This window comes from Plectropomus leopardus, chromosome 19, assembly GCF_026936395.1.
Source record: "Plectropomus leopardus strain MGB_pleo_1.0 chromosome 19, ASM2693639v1, whole genome shotgun sequence".
NCBI lineage: Eukaryota > Metazoa > Chordata > Actinopteri > Perciformes > Serranidae > Plectropomus > Plectropomus leopardus.
The window spans coordinates 22,521,012-22,543,916 of record NC_142194.1 but is presented as its reverse complement, the minus strand read 5'-3'; the positions used below and the strand labels follow the sequence as shown (position 1 = coordinate 22,543,916).

At 38.8% G+C, this 22,905-nt stretch overlaps 3 protein-coding genes across 5 annotated transcripts in view; 2 read left to right on the top strand and 1 right to left on the bottom strand.

Annotated features, from left to right (window-relative positions):
• mapk8b (mitogen-activated protein kinase 8b) overlaps window positions 1-5,034 on the top strand; it is a 45,694-nt gene extending 40,660 nt beyond the window's left edge. Inside the window, 1 exon segment of the mRNA XM_042507940.2 lies at window positions 3-5,034. Within this exon segment, the coding sequence (XP_042363874.2) occupies window positions 3-301 (299 nt within the window). The 3' untranslated portion in view covers window positions 302-5,034.
• A 985-nt stretch (window positions 5,035-6,019) lies between these two features.
• The window catches only part of arhgap22b (Rho GTPase activating protein 22b), a 44,364-nt gene continuing 27,478 nt past the window's right edge, over window positions 6,020-22,905 (bottom strand). For both annotated transcript variants that reach the window (XM_042508288.2, XM_088070015.1), the window contains 7 exons: window positions 18,498-18,626; window positions 13,165-13,372; window positions 12,942-13,074; window positions 12,788-12,861; window positions 12,589-12,710; window positions 10,251-11,286; window positions 6,020-9,604 (listed from right to left, as the gene is read on the bottom strand). In XM_042508288.2, coding sequence (XP_042364222.1) covers window positions 9,382-9,604; window positions 10,251-11,286; window positions 12,589-12,710; window positions 12,788-12,861; window positions 12,942-13,074; window positions 13,165-13,372; window positions 18,498-18,626 — 1,925 coding nt within the window. In that variant the 3' untranslated portion in view covers window positions 6,020-9,381. The remainder of the gene's footprint in view (window positions 9,605-10,250; window positions 11,287-12,588; window positions 12,711-12,787; window positions 12,862-12,941; window positions 13,075-13,164; window positions 13,373-18,497; window positions 18,627-22,905) is intronic.
• The window catches only part of LOC121958884 (sulfotransferase 1C4-like), a 55,618-nt gene continuing 47,361 nt past the window's right edge, over window positions 14,649-22,905 (top strand). Inside the window, exons 1-2 of one of the 2 annotated variants that reach the window (XM_088070016.1) lie at window positions 14,649-15,199; window positions 18,486-18,669. Coding sequence is in view for 1 of the 2 variants with exons in the window: in XM_088070018.1 (XP_087926144.1) it covers window positions 18,657-18,669 (13 nt within the window). In the remaining variant the exon portion in view is untranslated. The remainder of the gene's footprint in view (window positions 15,200-18,485; window positions 18,670-22,905) is intronic. The other variant, XM_088070018.1, reaches the window with a different exon arrangement.

The following is a 22,905-nucleotide window of genomic DNA, read 5'->3' as shown; positions in this document are numbered from 1 at the left end:
ATGCTCCTCCCTATCTACCGACCGAACCCTGACCGACACCGACAGCAGCCTGGAGACGGCCAGCACCGCCGCCACCATTGCTGCTGCTACAGCTACGGCTACAGTCACTGGCTCCTCAGGCTGCTGCTATAGCTGCTGGCCCCCCGGGCTGCTGCAGATGACTATCATCTCCACCTCCTCTTGGTCCTGGGCTGGGCCTCGCCCCCTGGTCACATCCAAGACCACTCTCCTGACACTGGCTCTTGGCTCCGCCGCCTGCACCCCCCTCCCCAAACACCCTCCCTGTGCTTGTCTTCAGTAGTGTAGCGATTAGCCAGCTAGCTGTTTGAGAAATATTTTGATTTCTGAAAGGACAGATCTTTTTTTTTTTCTTTTTTTTTATTACAGTTATAGTCTTTTTTAAATTAGGATACCTTTTTTTGTTTGAGTCCTAGCTGTAATTTATTGTGGCATTTCTTAATTTTTTTCAGAAACCTAAGATGATGATAAGAGAATTTTTATGATTTCACTATGTTCCGGTTTGTATTAACCGACAGTGAGAATTTAAAGAAATATCTGTAAAATGTTTTAATGTGATCTATTTTTCTGTTGAAAGTCATTTTGTTTTCACTTGTAAGCTACTGCTTTTACAACTTGCCATATAAATGTAGATTGAGTTTGTACAGATTTTATGGTAGATGTAGTTTTATCTTCGATACAAGTTTGCAGTGAGCCATTGAAACATAATTGAATTGACAGACGTATGGTCTTAGTACTCCCCTTATGTTTTATCTCGACATAATATGGATATTGTTTAAAGTTCATATCCATTGATTTTAGATCATTCAGATATACTCGTTAAATTTTTTTATTTTCTTGTGAGTCACTACTACTTCCTGCATTGTAAAAACAAAAAAAAAAATCAATGAAAGCTTTATAATTTACTTCATCAAAATGATTTTCACACAACATATTGATTTTACCTTCTGCATTTAAGCTATGGGATTGATGACGGCACAGTTAGGTTCCACAAATAACTTTGTGATGACTGTCTTCTGTATTTTTAAGTGCTTTAAAGTACCTCTTCTTGTCTGCAACAGGCTGTTATGGAACTGGATTGGTGGTGTTGCTTTGGAGGACTGGATGCATGGAGCTCTTCTTCACTGGCTTGCTTTGACAGTGAGGTATTGCAAACAGTTCAGAATGTTTTTTGCGGGAGGTTTATTGAGATGTAGATGAATTGTGCAAGGTCGTTAAATCGGTGACAGTGTAAGTAGAATGTGCTTCAGTCAAGTAGGGAATTGTGATATTGAGAATGCTTGTGAACGTGTCGATATTGGGTGTTTTTGGAGGGACAGTGATGGAACAGTGTGAAAGCTTCCTCCTACCAGATCCTGTTATTAGAGTTGAGTGTTTTGGTTTTTTTTTTTTAATGTTGGCCAAACATGTTGCGTACCAGACTTGCCTGCAATTGTAAAACAAAAGAACCTGAAACTTAGCAGCACAAACAACCAGAGTCAAAAGAAATTATCTTACGGTATGCAATAATAGTGCCCTTTTTTTAATTTAGCATTGAAAGGAAAAGTGCCTGTTGTTTGTCATTCATTCCTGAGTACATGGGTATTCATCAGGTTTTTATGGCGTCTGGTTAACAACAGTAGTTTCCATATCAAACCAATAATGTCTGATGGGGTTGTAGTTCTCACAAATGTATTGTATATTTTTCTACTTGTTTTTGATTTCTATTTTTTTTTTCAACCCTCGAGCGGGAGACTGTTGTGTCTTGCAGGGTGAGAAGGTGATGATGTATACGTTGAGATGCTTAAGCACGTGTTTGAGTCATTTCAGGAGAAAAGGCAGTTTTATCAAGGTCTTTCATCAAAGTAAAAAGAAGTGTTTCTTTGCAGTGACAGCAACCGAAAAATAGGTTAATACGAGTTTTTTGGCTTTTCTTTGAGTACTAATTTAATGTGATGATTGTAAGAGAGAAGAGAGAAAATTCAGCTACTGGATCAAACGAAATGAGTGAGTCATTATTGTCAGTATTTTGCAATGGTTCTGTTGGAATTGCGGATTGATGCTTTTGTTGCAAACACATCTGAGTGGCAGAGCCAAACAACCACAGTTTTTCTGGCTGATTCATTTTTTAAATTTTAAGTAACACTTGTGGTACTAACTGAAAAAAACCCATCCATAGTTACTAAAGTTTAAACAAGCCATATTAGCTGAAAGCTATTGAGGCAATTTGTGTAATGGTTGGAGTCCATGCTATTTTCAATTTTTGCTCAACCTATGGCAGTTTCATGCAGTGATTCCGCCTGGTTGACTTGCTTCATAACTAGACTTCTATCTGCAGACGAGTTGCGATGTATTGAACTGTCATAGATCATGAGCAGGTGTTGTGGATGTTGGCATAAAAACCCTGTGCTAGGATTGTCTAAACATCTTACTCAACACCATGTCTAGAACCTTGCCTGGTCTTTGACGAGGATGTTTTGCTCAAAGCAAAGTTGCAAGAAAGATTGTCCTTAGACTGTAGCATAATATGCTGTGTGCTCTGTTCTGTGCTCGACTCAAGCAGCTAATTATCGTCTGTCAAATATGTAAGGCTAAACCTAGACGTTAATTAACAACATGCACTGTCTCCTTTATTAACTTTGGGACTTGCACCAGCTATTCGTAAATGTATTACTAAGTGTGTGTGTCCCTAAGTTTTTAGTTAGTTTCAAACTAATAATTTAGTAAATGGGTTTGCACCATAAAAATTAAGGAATGTCTTATCCAATAAAAATCTTAGCAATTGATTGAGTTGCTAGAAATCATCTGGTTTAGTCATTTAGTGTAACATTAGCATTACATTGTGTAATAATGTATTTTTTGTTAATTTGGCAGTATTTGCTTTAAATTTCACAAAATTCCTCAGTTTATGCAGTTATTAAACAGCTTTTTTTATATCAAGTATATGGTCAGAGTGTCAGCCATATAACATTACCTCTTACTCTTCAATCTAAATGGTTAATGGTCAAGCATTAGCTTTGTCACTTAGCTACGCAACAGCTTACATTGGATAAATTATCGAGCAAGCCTTAGCTGTGTCACTCTACACTCTACACAGTAGTTAACATTTAAAAAATTAGCAAGCAAACATTAGCTTTGGCTCTGAGTTACACAATATTTAATAAATTAGCAAACAAGTTATAGCCTGGTCACTGACTGTACATAATAGTTAACATTTAATAGATTAGCAAGCAAACATTAGCTTTGGCTCGGAGTTACACAATAGTTAATAAATTAGCAAACAAGTGATAGCCTGGTCACTGGCTGTACATAATAGTTAACATTTAATAGATTAGCAAGCAAACAGTAGCTTTGGGTCTGAGCTACATAACATTTAATAAACAAGCAAACAAGCGTTAGCCTCATCACTGACTTTACACAGTAGTTAACATTTAATAGATTAGCAACCAAAAATGTTAACTTTGGCACTGAGCTGTTCAATTTTTATTATTTAGTATATCAGCAAACAAGCTATAGCTTTGTCTCTGACAATAGTTAACATTTAATAATTTAGCAAATAAACGTTAGCCTTGTCACTGAGCTACTAAACATTTACCGTTTAATAAATTAGCAAGCCAGTGTTAACTTTGTTGCAGAGTTACACAACAATTAACATTAAAATATACAAGCCAGCAAACATATACTTTATGTAAGAACTAGTTTATGTGGTGCAACCCATTTTAATTTTTTGATGCATGAAACTACAATTTGTAAACACCTACACTATGAGCTTGCAAAAGAAACTTACGAACAGCTGGTGCCGCTGGCTTCTGCTCTCTTTTCCGTCACCAGAATTTCATTGGAAAGTTGGCTAGTAAAATGCTTTGGCAGCAACTACAAAGCAATCTGCAGTCAGGTGTAGATTCCAGCAACAACAAAAAATTAAATAGTCCGGTGATAAATGTGCAGTAGTGTTTTGACAAACAAGGAGTAAAAATTTGGGCTTAAAAAGTGACACATCTGTGAGAGGGCAGCAATAGCAGGGAGAAATCCAGTGGTATGTATCCATCTGCCATATAAGCCCATTTATCACATTAGCTATAATAATCAATCCGAAAATACACGTTGTTGTCTAAAGTGCTCTTAATTTTCTTAGCCCAACATTAGGGGCTTTAATTGGAGTATTTTGTTTTTTTTTCTTCTTCTTAGGTTGTTGTTGCTTTTTTATAATTACCGCATCTCTCCAAACAATGTCATTCTAATTTAAGTCGGCTTTGATGAACTACCTCACGCTGAATTTCTGCCAGTTCTTGCATATACTTAGTCGCCTGCAGAATTAGCTGTCGAAGACGTGTGAATAACAGATTCCATTATTTATTTATTTGAAAGTGTACTATTTGTCGGTTTCAACAGACTTCTAGTTTTGTACATTATGTATACTTCACCTAGAAGTAAGAGAATTGTTATATGTATTTTTGTTCTTTTTTTTCGGTTTGTTTTTTTTGGGGTTTTTAAACTAAATGTGCAATACCTTCAGCAAACTGTGCTAGTAGTGTGTGATGGGCCTAGCCTTTGTTAGCTGTCTCCTGAAGGTAAAGAAAATGTTTGGTACTGTCAATCCATGTTTTCCTTTTTTATGAATAAGATCAGTTTTTATTTCTGTGACTTGTTTATAGTCATAATGTTACGTAATCAGTCTTACCCACCAAACAGATCTATCGGCCAGGGTTTGATGCAGAGACGGGAAGTTCTTCTTGTCACAACTCAGCCGATAGGTGTTGACTTGGAATGTGGTAAGGACAATAATGTTAATAAACACAAAAAAAGATGAGTAAATACCTACAAGAAATCATTATATGTATGGTGCTGGTTTGTAATGTTTGCTAGTGAATCCAGCCATGCAAGTAGTTTTAAGAATTCCTGGATCTGCGCGTCCCAAAAACCGCAACCAACAAAGAAGTGCACTACTAGAATACATGCACTGGGATCTGATGATGCCACCTCTTAAAAAAAAAACAATAAAAAAACATGTACTGCAAATAAAGAAATACACTTTGATTTATGGTTGTATGTCTTCTTCTTTCCATGATGTAAAATGTTTTTTACCTGGCAATGTAATCCAATACAGTTAAGGAACATTTCGGGTTGTACGTCAGTTTGTCCCCTTTTTTGTGAATATGATATCTCAAAAACGCCTTGAGAGAATTTCTTCAAATTTGGCATTAACGGCAACTTGGAGTCAATAATGAACTCATTAGATTTTGGTGGTCAAGGTCAATGTTACCTTGCATCAATCTCATACTTGTGGACGTGATATCTCTGGAACACCTTTACAATTTATTTATTTTTTATTTAAATTTTGCACAAACATCCATTGTGAAATAAGAATGAATTGATATGAATTTGGCGGTCAAAGGTTGAGGTCAATGCGACCCTGTTTGTTTCATTCTTGTGATCGTGATATCTCAAAAACATCATGCAGGATTTTTTAAAATTCGGCATAAATGTTGACTTGCACTTGAACTGACTAGATTTTGGTGGTCAAAGGTCAACCTTGCATTTGTCTAGTTCTTGTGTACGCAATATCTCAAGAATGGGAATTTCTAGTAACTATTTGGATTCAGCAATAAACTGATAAGATTTTGGTTGTCAAAGGTCAAGGTCACTTTGACCTCGTCTGTCTGAGTCACTTGAATGTGATTTCTCAAGAACACCTTGAGGGAGTTTCCTCAAATTTGGAACAAATGCTCACTTGAAGTCAAACTGATTTGATTTTGAAGGTCAAGGTTAATGTGACCTTGCAACCATCTTACTCATTTACGTGATATCTCGAGAACACCTTGATGAAGTTTGACACAAATGTCCATGACTCAATGATGACCGATTAAAATTTAGTGGTCAAAGGTCATTGTGACCTCACATAACATGGTTTTGGCCATAACTCAACAATACATACTCTAATTATGACAAAATTTCACACAAATGTCTACAAATGTCTACTACAATAATTATGTGATGACATTTTATATCCAGTTATATCCACCTCGTTTTTTCTTTGCCTTTATTCTCATACATGTCCATTCATTACAATAGTGGAAATCCATAATAAATAAGCACCATAGATAATCAGCAGAGCAGTAAGAAACATTTAGCCTTAGACATACATTAAGGGAAATAAATATCCCAGTCGGAATCCAAGAACCCGCAATAGATTGAGACCATCATATTGTGAAATGGAAAACAGTTACCTTGTAAACCTGTGCAATTAGAGGGCAATGTAATAATGTTGACTTTGTTTCTTTATAAAATATTTTAAAAGAAAAAGACAGTCACATTGTCTAAACAAAAGCACATTTTCACTTGTAATTATACTGTTTGTCGGGCCCTTTAAGAGCTAAACCATGTTTGGACATTCCTCTGATTGATGATTAGATGGTTAAAAAAGACATTTGCAACAATGTAACCACATGCAATTCAACGCAGCTCTTCATTTCAGGGACATGTTATTGAAGCGAAGCTGTTGATGCATCCCATAATACATCACATGTCCAGGGTCACCAAGTCAAAGTAAGACAACTGGAGTTAGGGATGTGGGTTGAAGAACTGTGGATGAACTAAACACCATCACTGATTATAATTTTTCCTCCTCTGGTAATAGTTTACTTTTTTTTTACAGGGCTGGTTTCATCAACAACACTTTACATTCACTACAAGGATACATTCTTAATTAAAAACTTCCATTCAATTCACAATTCACTTTCACAAGAATTGGCACCTTCTAGGGAGATCAAGTTATTCAGCAGTTTGTTGCCATATTAAAAAACAAAAAAACAATGCAGCCACTGTGTGTACTATGGGCGAATATATGCACTACATCTCTGGACAAGCAAGCAACACTACTTTTTTCCTATTTAAAACAATTTCCCTGAAGGCACAACCAGGAAATTCCATTGTTTCTTTGAGGGCAGTGTTCAGCTTCATGTGCCAAAATCAACATGGCTTCCAGGCAGGCCATTCTGATCTTTAGTGAGCGAACAGCTGAGGCGGTCCAGCTTTGGTATGTACTGTAAATGGCCTTCACCTACTGAGCCAAATGTCTGGTATCCGAGGCAGCATGCGCTACGTTGAAAATGCTTGAATAATTTTTATTGTCCCTGTTGTATTATCTGTACATTAAAGGTTTGTTGACATCTGTGAGGATCGGAGTGAACCGAAGACTGAGGCGTAGCCATCAAATGGACATGGAGACCATGCAGATGGTGACAAGGTTTCGAGGCACTGGAAGGGCCTGAGGAAGAAGAAGGTACAAAGGCAGCTGTTGCAGAGGTTCCACCTATTACTGATTCAGTCTATCACCACAAGGACTCCTTCAAAGCCAGCTTTTGTTTTAAAATTTCTACTGTCCACATAAAAATGTCTGCAGCACAGAGAGAGGAGGATAAATGCAATTGGGGAATTCTGCTAAAGCTACCACTGTACAGTTTAACAGCCAGTTCACTCAGATTACTAAAAACATGTTTTCTCAATTAGTGGTGTATAGCTATACAAATTATTCTCTGTGTATTTGCACATGTTTTGAGATAGGCTTTGAGATAGGGTGTAAGGTTTCAGCCAGCCTCCTCATAAAATGGAGGTTATTTGAATTTTGTCGATCACAGCATTAAATTTTTTTTTTTTTAAAAAATCAGAAACAGCATCAAAAAAGAAATCAGCAACAAAACTTTAAAGAAAAAGTAAACCTTTGAATCTAAATATTTCACAGAACTCTCTTGTAATTTCAAAGCCTGTCCAAATACAAAGCAATTAGCATAGCTAGCTACAATTACAGACATGGGAAAATATGTTTTTTGATAATTTGGCTGAACTGACCCTAAAGTTAAAGAAATAGGTGACATTTTCGGATGCATATATTTATTCCAGTTCTTGCTGAGAGTTAGTTTGATACCACTCCCATATCTGCAAGCAGCCAGCTAGCCTAGTTTAACACAAAGATAAGAAAAAAATAGAAAACATTCAGTAAGAGTGATTTCTGCCCAGCCTCACACGTGATTAAAACTTGTATATATATGTTCTTTCCTATATGAAATGATGCAAAATCTTAATTAATTGTAGAGCTGTCTGCGATGTATTTTTTGCCCCACTGCTGTGCTCCCTATTTGTTTGTCACAAGATTACTGCTGCAGGAGTGTGAGCTCCAAACTGAGGAACAGTAGGTAAGAGTCTGCCAGCACACACACGGGCCTAAGTGTTAGCATCACACGACTAGGCTATCGTTACCTAACGATTATTAATGAGACAGAGTCCAGCGGCCTCTGTGTTGGTGTGTGTATGTTGGGACTCTTAAACAGCTTGGTGTCAGATATAAGTTGCCTCTGCTGTGTTAGCTCATGCTCACCAAGTGGAAACTAGAGGACAGTAGCTCGGAGATTGTCCATTAATGCTGAATGTAACCTATGTAATGGCAGCGACAAAAAGTTTTTGATTTTTTTCTCATTTCAACTTTAAATTTATGGTTAACGGGCTATTTGAAGCCTGTTACATAAATTAATTTTAAATCACACTTGTCTTCCATTGTTGGCCAGTTTACATTCCTATTATTAATTTGAGAACACAAATATGGTAGATGCTTAAAATGGCCAAATAGTGCGATTTGTTCACTGCAATATACTGAGAAGTAACTGGGAAAAATTGGCTGCAAGGTTGAGCAGCTTTCCTGGGGGCCTGCTGTTATTCTGTCTCTATAATAAGCTAAGCAGCTGCTGGCTGTAGTTTCATATTAACCCTTCAAACATGAGAGTGGAATCAAACATGTCATCTAGCTTTCAGAAAGAAGGAAAAGTGTATTTCCCAAAATGTAGCACTATTCCTTAAAGATAAATATCAGTCAGCTGTCTGCATTAACATTAACATCTCTTATGAGCTATACAGTTTCAACATGAGATCCATTCATGTCATGTTCTGGAAAGTAGTGGTTGAAGAAGTCAGTGCTCTCCAGTATAGAGAATGTCAGAGAAATTATGTTTCACCAGTCACATTCAGGCACCTGAACTGTTTAAATACTGCCTTCATAAGACCAACCCTGGAGTGGTATAACAACAGCGCTGTCTTGTTATCTTCACGTTCATTTCAAGCATGCGTTAGAAACTCAAAACACTCAGTGCTTAATGGAGACGATTCTGACAAGGACCAAACAGTCACTTCCAATATCATATTTCCTCTGCCATCTCCATATGTCAGTTCCCTTTGAGTTTATCCTGAATGTACACAACTATGGCCGGTTCCTTTATTTTCTTGTCTTGTTCTGGAGGAACGCCCTGAAGCACTGCGGAGGACGTGAGCCCTTGGAAAGACACTTGACCCCCGAAATACAGACCCTGACAGTTTTGGCCAGAGACAGATGCCGTGTCAAATGTCACTAGTCCTCGCTCCCAGGGCCAGATCTCCCAGCGTGGAAAAGAAATCCTCCATCTCCTTCTCTAGGAGCCGATTGCGGTTCTCTGCGTCCTCCCGCGCCCGCTCCGAGTTGCGCAGTTTGATCTCCAGCATGCGTTGCTTCTTCCTCTCCTGCTCCATCTCTTGTTCCAAACGCTCCATCTGCGCACACAGAGCAGCACTGGACTCCTCAAGTCTGAGGGACAGAGAGAAAGCAGATGTCATTGTCATTCACCTTTACTGTTTGGCCACTCCATGACATGTTTTGGTGGTATTAGGGCAAAACTTAAAGCTGCACTAGGCAAGTTTTTCATATTGAAATGCAACCATCCTTAAGAATAGTTTACCCACAAAATGAAAATTTGTAAATCAATCACTCATCCTGTTTTACCTTGAATTTGTGAAGAGAACTTTTTTTTAATGCTTCAACAAAAATGAGGGATTTTTATCCAAATTTGTCACAAATGTTCACTTAGAGTCAAGGAAGAATGGATTAGATTTTGGTAGTCAAAGTCACTATTGCGTCCGTCTCATTCTTGTGAACACGATATCTCAAGAACCTTGAAGGAAATGCTAGTTGCACCATGGGAAATGTAGGATTAGGTGTTCTGGGAGTTTTATGGGAGGAGACAAGCATATAATGGGATTAAGTGAGAAAATTCTCATGCCTGTGTTTCTATATATTCCTGTTACAGAGCTCTGTAACAGATAATGCTTAGTGACACATCAACATTTAACCAAATAACAAAAAGAGCCAACTGCTTGCTTTTTCAGAGCATAATGGTTTTTAGTTCTATAACAATATATGACAAAGTAAAGGAACCCCTAAAACCCAGACTTACTTTTGGATCCTGGCCTCGTATGCAGTCTTCTGTTTCCTCAACTCGTCCTTTAATCCTTCCACCAGACTGCTCAGTGTCAGATTTGTCCCGTCCCCGTCCTCCGACATGATAATAGATGGCACCCCTGCTGCTGTGGCAATATTCCCATTCTCGCTGCAGGCTGCGCTGCTACTGCACAGCTCCATGGCCTCACAACTATCCTGCTCTGAGCTCGGGTCTGTTGTCATCCCACCATCCCTTCCTCTGTCAGGCTCCCTCTGGCTCTCCATCCACTCCCCTTTCTCCCCACTGTCACCCCCTACTCCACAGTTCTGATTTGGCGAGGGCTCACTTCCCGAGTCGGGAACGGAGATTTCGCAGGACGAAGTGGACCAAGGTGTGCTGGACACACTCGGGACGCTCCCCATGCTGGAGGAAGAGGTGACATTGTCGTATGTGGACAGTCTCTGTGAGGAGCCCGTGGAGTCACGATCACGGGCGGATCGCTCACCTGACGATGTACGCCGATGTCCCCTCAAGGAGGACAAACCATTCATGAGCCAGTTACCTCCACCTCCGCTTCCTCCTCCACCACCACCAGATGATACACTAGTCGTATCAGCTGCAGAGCTGCTGCTGCTGCTTTGCTTGCCCTGCGGCTGGGAGCGAGGTGCCGAGGAGCTTTTGAAAGAGTATTTCCATGAAGGTATGGATTTGGCTTGTTTGCTCGGGCTGACCACCGTCTCTCCCTTCCCCGATGGAGACCCAAGTTTTGGTCCTGGGTTCAGGTTAGGGGTCTGGGTTGGAGTGACAGCTGCACACAGTTTGGCATCCAGAGATGAAGCACTGCTGTGCAGGTCTTGGTCGGGGTTGGACACGGGGCAGGTTTGAAGGTCTTCCTCTGAGATCCAGGCGCCCAGGCTGCGATGCTGGAGCTGATGGCCCTGGACAGGGAGCTCTGTCTGGGGTACGGTGGGTCCCTCCTGGTCCCTCCCTGAGTACAAACGGTTGTGTTCTCTAATGAGGATTGTCATCAGGTGCTGGACCAGAGAGGTGCCTGTAGTCAGAAAGACAGGATATCAGTTTTTGTCCTGTACATCACGCAAGCGGAGTACAGATATTTGCTAAGAGTATAAGATTTAATATGATGTTAACATACAATTGTGGTGTTGATTTTTATGCCTCCATGCTGGCGATAGCTGAGGCCAGAGGTATTGTTTTCTGGCTGTCTGCCCAACTGTCCCATTCTTGTAAATAGAATATCTCAAGAACACTTTGGGGAGATTTTCTTTTAAATTTGGCACAAACGTCCATATGCACTCAAACATGAACTGATTGCATTTTAATGGTCAAGGTCAAGGTCACTGTGACCTTGTGCCCGCATCATTCTCATGAATGTAATATCTCCAGATCACGTTGAGGGCATTTCTTTAAATTTCGCACAAATGTCCACTTAGACACAAGGGACTGTTTTGAATTTTGTTGGTCAAAACAAAAAAAGTCAAAAGTCAGGATCACTGAAACCTAGAATGAGAATCCTCTCATTCACATTAATATAATATCTCAACACCTTGGTTATTTTTTCAAATTTGGCACAAACATGCACTTGGAATCAAAGATGAACTACTTAGATGCTGGTGGTCAAAGGTAAAGGTCTCTGTGACCTTGTGTCCGTCTCATTCTAGTGAGGGTTATATCTCAAGAACACCTAAAGAGATTTTTTCCAAATTTGGCACAAACGTGCACTTTGCTCACATGAACTAATGAGAATTTTGTGATTGAAAATCAAGGTCACTTTGATGCCGAGCATTGCATTTTCATGAATGCAATATCTCAAAAGGCCAACAGTGAATATTCTGATTTGGCACAAACACCCAGTAGACTGAAGAATGAATTGATTGGAATTTGGTGGTTGAGGGTCGAAGGTTAAGGTCACTGTGACCTCATATAACATGTTTTTGGCCATAACTCAATACTTTATATGCTAATTATGACAGAATTTCACACAAATGTCTAAAAGGATAAAAAGATGAAGTGATGACATTTTATGTCCAAAATGTCAAAGGTCATCATCACTGTGGCATCATAATGCTCTGCAAAAACACTTTTCTGATCATATCTAAGTTTACTAAGGGGAAACATTTGATCATATGCTGAACTGGAGACACTTATCTTGAAACTGTTGCTGGGGGAAGATGTGTGTGAAGAATTTACAATTTCACAGATGTGGATTTAAATTGTAAGTACAACTTAACTGGTTCGCTGCGGTATGCATACAGGTAATAATTCCAGTTTTTAGTAAACTCGCAGTAACTTTTACCATGAAATTACTCATTATGTAAGTTAAAACAGTCTGTACCTTCCATGATAGTGACTGGGTCCTCCATCTTAGGTCGAAGGATATTTGGTCCAAATACTGTGGCGAGGTTCTGGACACTCATCTTGTTCTCACTGGAGTGGGACTGGACCTCATCAAGGAATCTTAGCAGGGAAGTTACAAAAATCAAAAACTGACATCGTTCTTGAAAACAGATGACACTGTGAGATAAAATACTTACTTGCATATGTAAGTGAGGAGATTGTAGTTCGGTAGAGGTAGAGTGTTAACTTGTTTTCCCAGCTCCTGGACCCCCTGATAAAAGATCAAGCAATAATTAAACACACACACACACACACATAGATAAAGATACACACAGGGTATACTGCACATACCTCCTCCTCATCTTTGGCCAAAAGCTGTGCACAGGTTAGAAAGTCTTCATATTTGGAGAAGGGAATGACTGGTTCAGGCAGCTCTCGCAGGTACAACTTGAGCAAGGATGCCACCGTGTGGACATCTGTGTTACTGCAGGACAGCACACGAAGCAAAGTGTCTGCTGGATGTTCTATTCTTTACTTCTCAAACAGCTGGTTGTAACGTTCCCCTCTGTCTTACCTGTCAAACAGAGGCTTATCCCCGCAGTCGAAGGCCTCCTGCAGCTCCTTGACCAGGTTGGCCTGTCCCGGCATCCGGAAGAGACCCTCTTCATCCAAACCCCTCTCCCTGATGAAGTCCACACACTGCTCCACCAGCAAGGGGGCAAGCCGGGGGCCAAACTTCTTCTCATACTGCACTGTGTCTTCTAAACGCTGGCCAAATATCCCTGGGGACACATAGAGGAAACATTCTTAGTTGTCTCAGATAAGATGATGGTCATGGTTGTGATGAGTAGACAAAGACAAGATTTCAAATAAAAGCCCCTGGATGTTACTGTGATTAAATTTAAAGTTTTTTAAAATGTTTAATAGTTTCCGTGAATCAAAACAAATTCTTAAATCTTCCATATCATCATACTTTTATCAACAAATTTCATTTAAGTTTTAACGTCACAAAGTAATTATACTTATTTTGTGCTTCTTTTCTTTCAGCTCGTATTACCTTTATGTAAGCAGTTTTTATCCTCCAACTCTGAAAGGTTACACATTTCAGCTTCCAGGTTTTTCAGTACAGCAGTGCAATGCATTTGCATTTTGAGATTACTGCATTTTCAGCAGTGCTTTGCAATTTAGTTTAGCGTTCTGCACTCACACATTTTCTGCAGGAAATGCATTTTCTCATTCAGTCATGCATCCGCTGATGGCATAAATAAATACTTTTGGGCTTTTATAAAGTATGGAACAGTAAGAGGCAGCTTCAAAATTGCAGTTTATAGTTCAGACATAATATTTATGTTAATGTTAGTTTGTGCATGAGCGAACTGAACCATGTAAGCTGCAAAAAAATGGTAAGTTTATATTACAAGCACCATCAGAGGTGCTTATATTGTGGGATATCTTCTTATTTTATCTTGCAGTTGATTATTAGAGCTACATTAGGGCAACAGCTAACTAAGAGAAAATAAATTCACCATTATATAACATTACATGGAAGGGTATCCCTGGATGATTCATGTTATTACACAACAAAATTCCATGACTTTTTCAAAATTCTCAACGATTTTTGCCAATTCTATGACCTTTCTAGTCCTAAGCATTGATATTGTGGAATTATGAGACTTCTCCAGGTTTTACATAATCATGGAAAGCATGTAATATAAAGGAATACCACACACAATCACAATATAGCATCACTATTAGATTTAATGTTTTTAGAAACCAAATCTATGAAGATATTTGCAGTTAGTTATTGGTTTTGGTGCAGAATTGTATATAATTTAGGAGATGATTGTATAATAGAAACCTGTGACTTTGCTTGTTGGTCTCAAACATAAACAAACTATATATATACATATATATATATATATATATATATATATATATAAAGTTTATTTATTTGTTTGTTTTCTTAGGAATCTTTCAATCATGCAAATGGAAAGAAAAGTAAAGAAAAATCATGATAAAGAATGTTGGAACATTTCTGGCGGCGCTGCCTAAAGTTGTTGTTGGCTGGTTAATGACAGGTACCTGTTGATTGGCTGGTTCATGAAAGTTACCTGTTGATTGGCTGGTTAATGAAAGTTACCTGTTGATTGGCTGGTTCATGAACGTTACCTGTTGATTGGCTGGTTAATGACAGGTGCCTGTTGATTGGCTGGTTAATGACAGTTACCTGTTGATTGGCTGCAGCAGTCGCAGCTAGCCGACAGCTCGCAGTAATCGTCGTAATTCAGCGAGCAGGAACTGCACAGGAGCACAGCGCGTTTCTCATACATCCCAAACCCACATTTCACCAAGTTTATCCATTCCGGTTCCGGCATTTGACTCCTCTGACGGATTAATCCCGCATTTACAAACTTTTCACGGCGGAAACGAGCTCCAGTCGAGGAAAATGACGGAGGAGTTTGGTAGACTGGCAGCTGGCGGAGGTCAGAGAGCTGCTGTTAACGACAGCTCTGTAAACTGGCGACACATCTATTCTGGACCGAGAGGCGAGACACAGACACCTCGAGAATCTGAGAGGAAGGCTGGAAACATGAACCCGCCGGTGTGAGGTAACCGGGCGGACACCACTACACTTTCTATATGAATGCTGCTGATTCTGAGCCCCCTCTGTGAGAAAATTTAGGCCATGACATCTGTTAACAGGGGCGTAGCTAGGATTAGGAGACCCACACAGCCTTGCCCCCAGCTTTATTTATTATGTACAACAACTGGGACATAAATGATAACGGACTGCAATTTATTGTAATTTTTTTTTTTTTTTAAAGCAAACCCTGGTTCAAAATCAGTATTGTGAAATGACACCCAGGGGCTGTTCTTTATTTATCAGAGAGTGGTGACTGGAATGTGACTTGGTTCTTTTATTAATTTTGACCCTCCTGAAGCTCCAAATATTTTTTTCCTGAGCCTCCCTGAGTAACTGAGTAACCTCTCACTTTAAATTAGATATTAGTTTAAAAAGTTTAAAACTTTGATGTTTGAAAGTTAAAAGTTGAGTTCCTGAAAAAGCCTTGGTTTATCACTCTTTTTCTACATGCCAGTTAGTTGGTGCGAATTGTTTATTTTTGGACACATTTTATGAGCAATAGAAAAAAGTGATTTTGAATCAGATTTGGTTATGTTTTTTTCTGTTCCAGACGGAAGCATTTTTGACACATGATGTGCCCAACAACCATTGTAAATTTGAAACTGTAACAAAGATTTATGTTTTTATAGTTACTGTTTATGATAAATGATGTAATTTTGGGCGATTTTCAAAGAAAACATACACATTTTCTTTAAAAATTTCCAAAAACGAAATGAAAAAAAAAGAGAGAAATCACGCACCCTCAAAAAAAGCACCAAACGTTTTGAGTAATTTTCATAACTTTTTCATTAAAAATAACCCTAAAAAATTCTATGAAAAAAAGGGCAAAATCTTGGTGCAATTTTGATGATTTGTTAAAAAAATTACCCTCCAAACCTGCTGGCACGCAGTAAATGTGCTGTAATACCAAAACAGTTCCAAGATGCTAAAAAGCTAAGAAGTAGATATAAAATATCGGAATTTCCATTCTATGTCTTCCTTGTATTATTGTTAGAAATTACTTTTCCCCAATGAACTGTTTGTTATGTATGATTTGGGAGAGGGTGGTGCAAAACAGGGAAGCCACTTCAGATCATTTCAAAGCACTGGGGAGATATTTTTATTTAGCTTCGGGGAGGGACATTCAACTTTAAATGGTTTTATTTTATATTTACTTTAAATACCCTTTGAAACTTAAAACCTACAAGTGGGTTTTAAAGACACATTTTTTTTAAAAATCTCCAAAACGATGTCATTTATCACAGCTAGAAACTGTGAAATATGGTTATATTTATATTTTCCCTCAGTCACTCGGGAAAAATATTTGTAGCTCTGGGGAGGGTAACACCCCAACCACTCCCTTACTCTAATAGATAAAGTACCGTCCCTAATTAAACTTGATTAAGCTGTAGTAGTCGGCAGCCCTCTGCCAACAGACCTGGCTGATTAAATATGAAGTTTCAAATGAAACTGGTGATGTCATTCACTGTATCACTAGTGTGTTATTCTACATTTATCCCCCTATTAATATACTCTTTTGTAACCCAACACCACGCTGTTCAGCTGCTCCTTATGTCCCGATCACACCCAGACATGCCTGCTTATATTTCTGGCCTCCCGTCAAGTACACTAGTTAGACAGCAGAGCAGAAAGCTTGAGAATTAACCATGGGCTCAATGCTTGCTGCATGAAGATTGAAAAAGAGACTCACTTTAAGTGGATTTACAAATCAAATTCCAAAAAAGTTTGGACACTGTGGAACATTGAAATAAAAACAGTGTGCAATCATTTGCAATTTTTTTTACATAAATTTGAATGAATACATTTGAAAGATAATATATGTAATGTTATATATGTAATGTTCAAACTGATAGACTTTTTTTCCTTGTGTAAATATATACTAAATTTGATGGCTGCAATGTGTTATAATAAAGTTGGTACAGGAGCATGTTAACCACTGTATGACGTCACCTTTTCTTTTATCAACACTCCTGAGTCTCTGTAGTCATATTTTGTGCTTCATAAAGCTGTCAGCAAGCAGTCAGGTCAGTCTAGTAGCTACACTCTTTGAGTATAAAGCTAAGGTGTTGGAACACGCACAGAATGTGTCTCATTGTCTCGCTTAAATAAGCAGAGATGTCCCTGATAAAGACAATCTCGATGTCAGCATATGTTGCCCCAAAACCTGTATGTACCTTTCAGCATTCATGGTTGCCCATGATGCCATGGGCACTAACACCCCCATCCTTTACATGCTGAGATGTCTTTGATTTTTTGGGGATTTTTGAGTCCTTTCATGATATTATGGATTGTAGATTTTTTGCTTCCATCCTTGCTTGTGAACAAATGAGCCTTTTAGGGATGCTCTTTTATACTCAGTAATGATACTTAAATCTGCCAGCAATACACCTGTTTACCAGTGGAATGTTCCAAACTGGTTTTTTTTTTTTTAGCATTTAACAACTTCCTCAGTCATTTGTGTCCCTTGTCCTAACTTTTTCGAACCTGTTGCAGGTATCACATTTAGAATGAGGGTACATTTACTTAAAACAATTAATTTTATTAGTTTGAACATCACGTATCTTGTCTTTGTACTACTTTCAATTAAATTAAGGTTAGAAAAAGATTTGCAAATAATTCTGTTTTTATTCACATTTTACACAGAGTCCCAACCTATTACCTATTACCTATTACTAAACCAAAGTGCACCCAACTGAACCACCCTGTCCTCTATTTTTGAATTTCTTGAATAGACTAACAGCAAACTCTGATCACATTTCCCCAGTCAGGTAGAGTCGATAGACACCAGGGTGAGAATTAACTGCAGGTCAAAGAAACCAGACACAGTAGGGGGAGGTGATACTTTGCATGACTCGGCTCAAGTTTGTCACTTGTACAGTAAAATATGGACACACCAGCGTGGTGGACTGTCGTCTCGACCAAATTCAGGAACAATATCTTGTTGCAAGAAGTGTTGTGAGATGTCTGGAGCCAACGGGGTAGGAAGAAAATAAAGACTTAATGTTCTAGGATAGTGATTACTGGCCATATGAGAGATTTTTATTAAATATATTAACAAGCAATATTCTGCCCTTTATGTAGCTGGATTTAGACTTTCTTAATGTAAGTTTCAATGTGATAATTTTAGTTTTGCATTAGAACAGCCTTAAGTTCTAATGTGTCACCCATTCCCATAAGGTTGAACAGGTTTAGACATGAAAATGTGTCTGTGTTTTTAAAAGTGTCTGTGTCTCTCGTGTTTCGGTTCAAAGGTTTGGCTTTACCTCCTCCAAACGGTGCCCAGATGACCCGCCGTATGGCCTTGACCCAGTCATCCATGTCTGTCTGGGAGTTTGCCATAAGCAGGAAGGATTCATGGCTGATCGGTGCGCGGTCCTTCTCTCCTGTTCCACCTGGAGGCACAAACAAAAGGGAGGACAGAGATGAAAAGTCGGGGTGAGTACACCAGAGATTGCAGTTGTTAATTTGCCAGGACTATTTATTTATCAAGCTAAACCTGTAGTATGTTGCATCATGTTTGAAGTGCTTGAACCAAATTCCCTAGTTCCTGATTGTTACTGCAGCTTTACTGTCTGGTAGCTACATTTGCGTGCAAACGTTTGAGTACCCTGCGTTGTCAGCATTTAGGCTTGCGGATCAGATATATTCGGGCGACGGGGAGCTAATTATGGAGGTGGAAAAGTACAAAATTATTCATGACACCACACATCCTTTTATAAGGATAACCATAGAAAGGAAATGGCGTGGAGCAACTTATTGGGAGTTATGGGAGTGAATCGACATCTCTGTAATTAATCCACGGAGCTTTTAATACAGATGGTTGGATGTTCACTTCCAGAATTTGCTGGACTTTATTCGAAGCCATTCATTTCTCTACCTGTGAAATGTCGCCCATGCCACTGGCTGCAGTACAAGCCCAAAATATGATCGACCCAACATCGTGTTTTACAGTTGGCCAGTTGTTCTCATGAAAACCTGCAGCCCTTATTTTCTTTGTGGCTTTGCAAACTTCTGACACTGTTTATAATGAGGATGCAGGAAAGGTTTTCCGATGCTTCTGCTTGTTTTTCTGGCAATTTGGCAAGGACACAATCTATTCAGGAGCTGTTGAGCTCTACGTTGTTAATCGGTGCTTGTGTTTTTTATGCAGCTGCTTTTCTTATTGGAGGTTAACCTATAAGCCATATTGGCCACAGTGTTTGTCATCAAGTCAAATAATTGTAGCACGATCACAACATGAAAACAAAGCTGTTAGTCTTGCATCATCATCATCAACCAGGATAGCAGCCCAATACAATACTTAAGTTAATTCACAAATTGAAACCAGAAGTTAGCCCAACAATTTGATAAACTTATGAGGGAAAGATTGCATTTATGACTTTAATGACTGCATAATAAATGCTTGTAAAATAAAAAATCAAATGGGGTTGGCAACAGATTAAAACCAATGTGCTGTGAAGATTTCTCACCACTAGATGGCGCACTTGTCCTGGTATGTGCTCTTTGTTTGTAGTCCTGTTCTGTAATTATGGCACCATTTAACATTTGATTTGACCAGTGGTCAAATGCAACTAAGTACATTCACTCAAGTACTGTACTGAAGGGCAAATTTAAAGTACTTGGACTTTACTCGAGTGTTTTCTTTTCATGCCACTTTGCACTGTTACTCCACTTCATTACTCCAACCATTCTGGTTACTAGTTACTTTACAAATTTGGGTTTTTGAATAAAAACATGAGAATAGTTTATAGTATTGCTGTTTTGTTATAAATTAAAGTGCAGTTTACACAGGTACTGAGCTCACAGCAGCCCCAACACAAGAAACGAAATCCTGTAGAACTTGATCAATTGCATAAAAAACGCATTAACACCATAAACCACAACAAATATCTTATTATCTTGTGCTGTTTTTTCCACCACATGTTTAAAGTGACTTGGGAGAAGATATCATCTGTGTCCCGTTTGTCTGAGCGGTCGATGTCGGATGGTGTCAGTCACAGTCACTGTTGTCACAGTCATTTAGCTGCAAGGAGGGAATCCAAATATAAACAGTGGAGCCATAAAGCTAAGTGCCATTGTCACCCAGCTCTGCAAACTCACACTGTCATGATGAACAACACTGTGGTCAGATGGGCTCCAGAGTCATGGTGGAAACACTAGACTGAGGATTTAGCATTATTTGATATTTTAATGCAGCGTGTGTATGAATACCTACAATAAAACCTGAATGAGTCCTCAGGAAAAGAGAGGCCAATTAAAATGGTGATTAAAATACAAAGAGGACACTCAGACATTGAGGAGCCTTGGCACATCCAGTACTTCCTCTTAAATGATAAAAGACACACACACACACCCACAGCCAGACACATACACAAACACACATGCACTTAAAATCAATCCCAGCATAGCCAGCAGAAACTATTGGAACATCCAAGCCTGGCTGCATGTCGTGTACAAAGATCCCCATTGGCACCTATCAAGATAACATTGACTGCAGGCACACGTAAAACTGAGTTTTCCCTTTTTAAGTCTCAGGATCAATTGGATTTCCACGTGGCGATCATCAGACAGACATTGACATTTAAGTCGACAACAAAGCCGAATGTTTACAGCGTGTGTGAGTGACGCTTTCCAGTGTCTGACATTTAAGAACTGAAGCTATAATACTTCACAATTATATTCTTAAATGTCAGACCGCTCGTAGGCGCTGTTGAATGAGGACAGGAAAGACCGCAGGAAGAGGAACAGGTAATTCTTAAAGCGCTGAGATCCCCTCTGATGTTGTGGTGCGAGCGCGTTGAGCTGTCAATATGGAAATAGACAGATATCTGTACTCAGCATGAGGAGAGAGTCAGGTGATATACTGCATCTTTGAATATGTTGGAGTATTTGGTCTGGGTCATTTTTTACTTTATACTGTTGCCAGTTTAGACATTTTGTTACTTGAAAAATGAGCCACTTATCACATGTCACTCATTAGAAGAGCAATCATCACCTGTTACATTACTTTTATATTTTACTTTTGTTTTGTGACCATGAACAGCTAGCTTAATGTTAGCCTCACTAAATGCATGCAGTACTACAGTAGTCCCAGTGTTGGTAAAGTTACTTTTGAAATGTAAAAGGTTACACATTACTTTTTGATTACTCTTCTAACAAGTGCTTTAAACATGACAACAAAGCGAAAAAGACCGAAAAACATAAGTGCATAGATGTTGTGCTCAAATTTGTCTCAACAGCTTTGCTGACCCACATTATCCAAAAATATGCCAAAAAGAAGGCATTCCTGCATTGCAAAAAGATGCAAAGCAACATAATAAATGTTTTATATACATAAACCTTTAACTGATTTTTTTTTTTTTTACAACTCTAGTGGAATGCAGTGTAATGTGGTACTTTTAGCGTCGTCTTAAATTGTTGGCTGCTGTTTGATTGTCCATAATTTTGGATGGTTCTGGTAATCCATTGTTTCTGGTTGTGGAGTGATTTAACTGTCCACGCATCCCAGAGACATTTTGTGGGTCCCCTGAACATGACATGAAATGCATACATTATATTTTCAGTATCCCGTGTCCATTCTACTACCTAAACTTTCAATAGCTTAATTTATTAGACCTGTAATACTAATACTTTGCTACTTTGTCAAACCGTATCCCACCTACACAGTAACCACTCTTCTGGCCCAGCAAAGGTCATGCAGTGTGTCCTATGTCCCTCAGGCCACGTCCTCTATTAATAATGTGACCGATGATTGGACTCTGTGAATGGTTTGAGGATTAACTTTATATGACCTCTGGGCTGCTTATTATTGCTATTATGTATAAGAAAGAGAGCGAGAGAGCAAGAGAGAGAGGGAGAATTGTCTGTCAGTCCACAAATTAATTAACACAAAGGTGACTGAGTCTATGGCCCATTATTTATATATTTACCGTTTTATGAACTGGTGTCAGGGCGACGTTTGCGAGAAAAAATGCTGTATTGAGGTACATTTCCTACTGTTGCAGCTTCACATTAAAATCATTTAACTCAACTTGACTTTTATTATGAAGTAGTCACAGGAAATGCCATGTGTTTATTGGTGAGATTAGGTCATTTTCAGCTTTTTCTGACAGCCGATCAGTTTGAAATATTGCAGGGAGTGAAGAGGAGCTGCAGACTGCACCTCTACCTTTCACTGTGTCCTGCTGTCTGCAGAATCGTGCTGTTTGCTGCATCAGATCAGATCACGGCTGCTTGAAGAATGATGGAAGAATCCCAATTATTGCCTGACTTCCATATTAAAACAACAATAGTTGATTTTGCTGCCCCACAACTATTTCAACCTTCAAGACCTCAGCAAATTGTTTTCCTTTCTTTTGAAAATATAAGGAAAAAAAGGGGCAACAAGCACCTTGGCAAGATAGTGTACACAAATTGCAAGAAATTAGTAGATATGGAAATAATATTTAAAAAAACACTAAGGAACACAGTATAGAGACACTGAACCAGACAGTAACTGTGTACAGCTGACGCATCAATCATACAACTACAGTAACTGCAAAGAAAAGTAAGTATTTGCTGCTAAGAGCAAATTTTAAGTTATCTGATGATGTAAAGTTTCATATCTGGATAATTCCTGCTTTGCTAATTAGAGACCAAAAGCAAAATTGTAATACATCTGAAAAAAAAAAG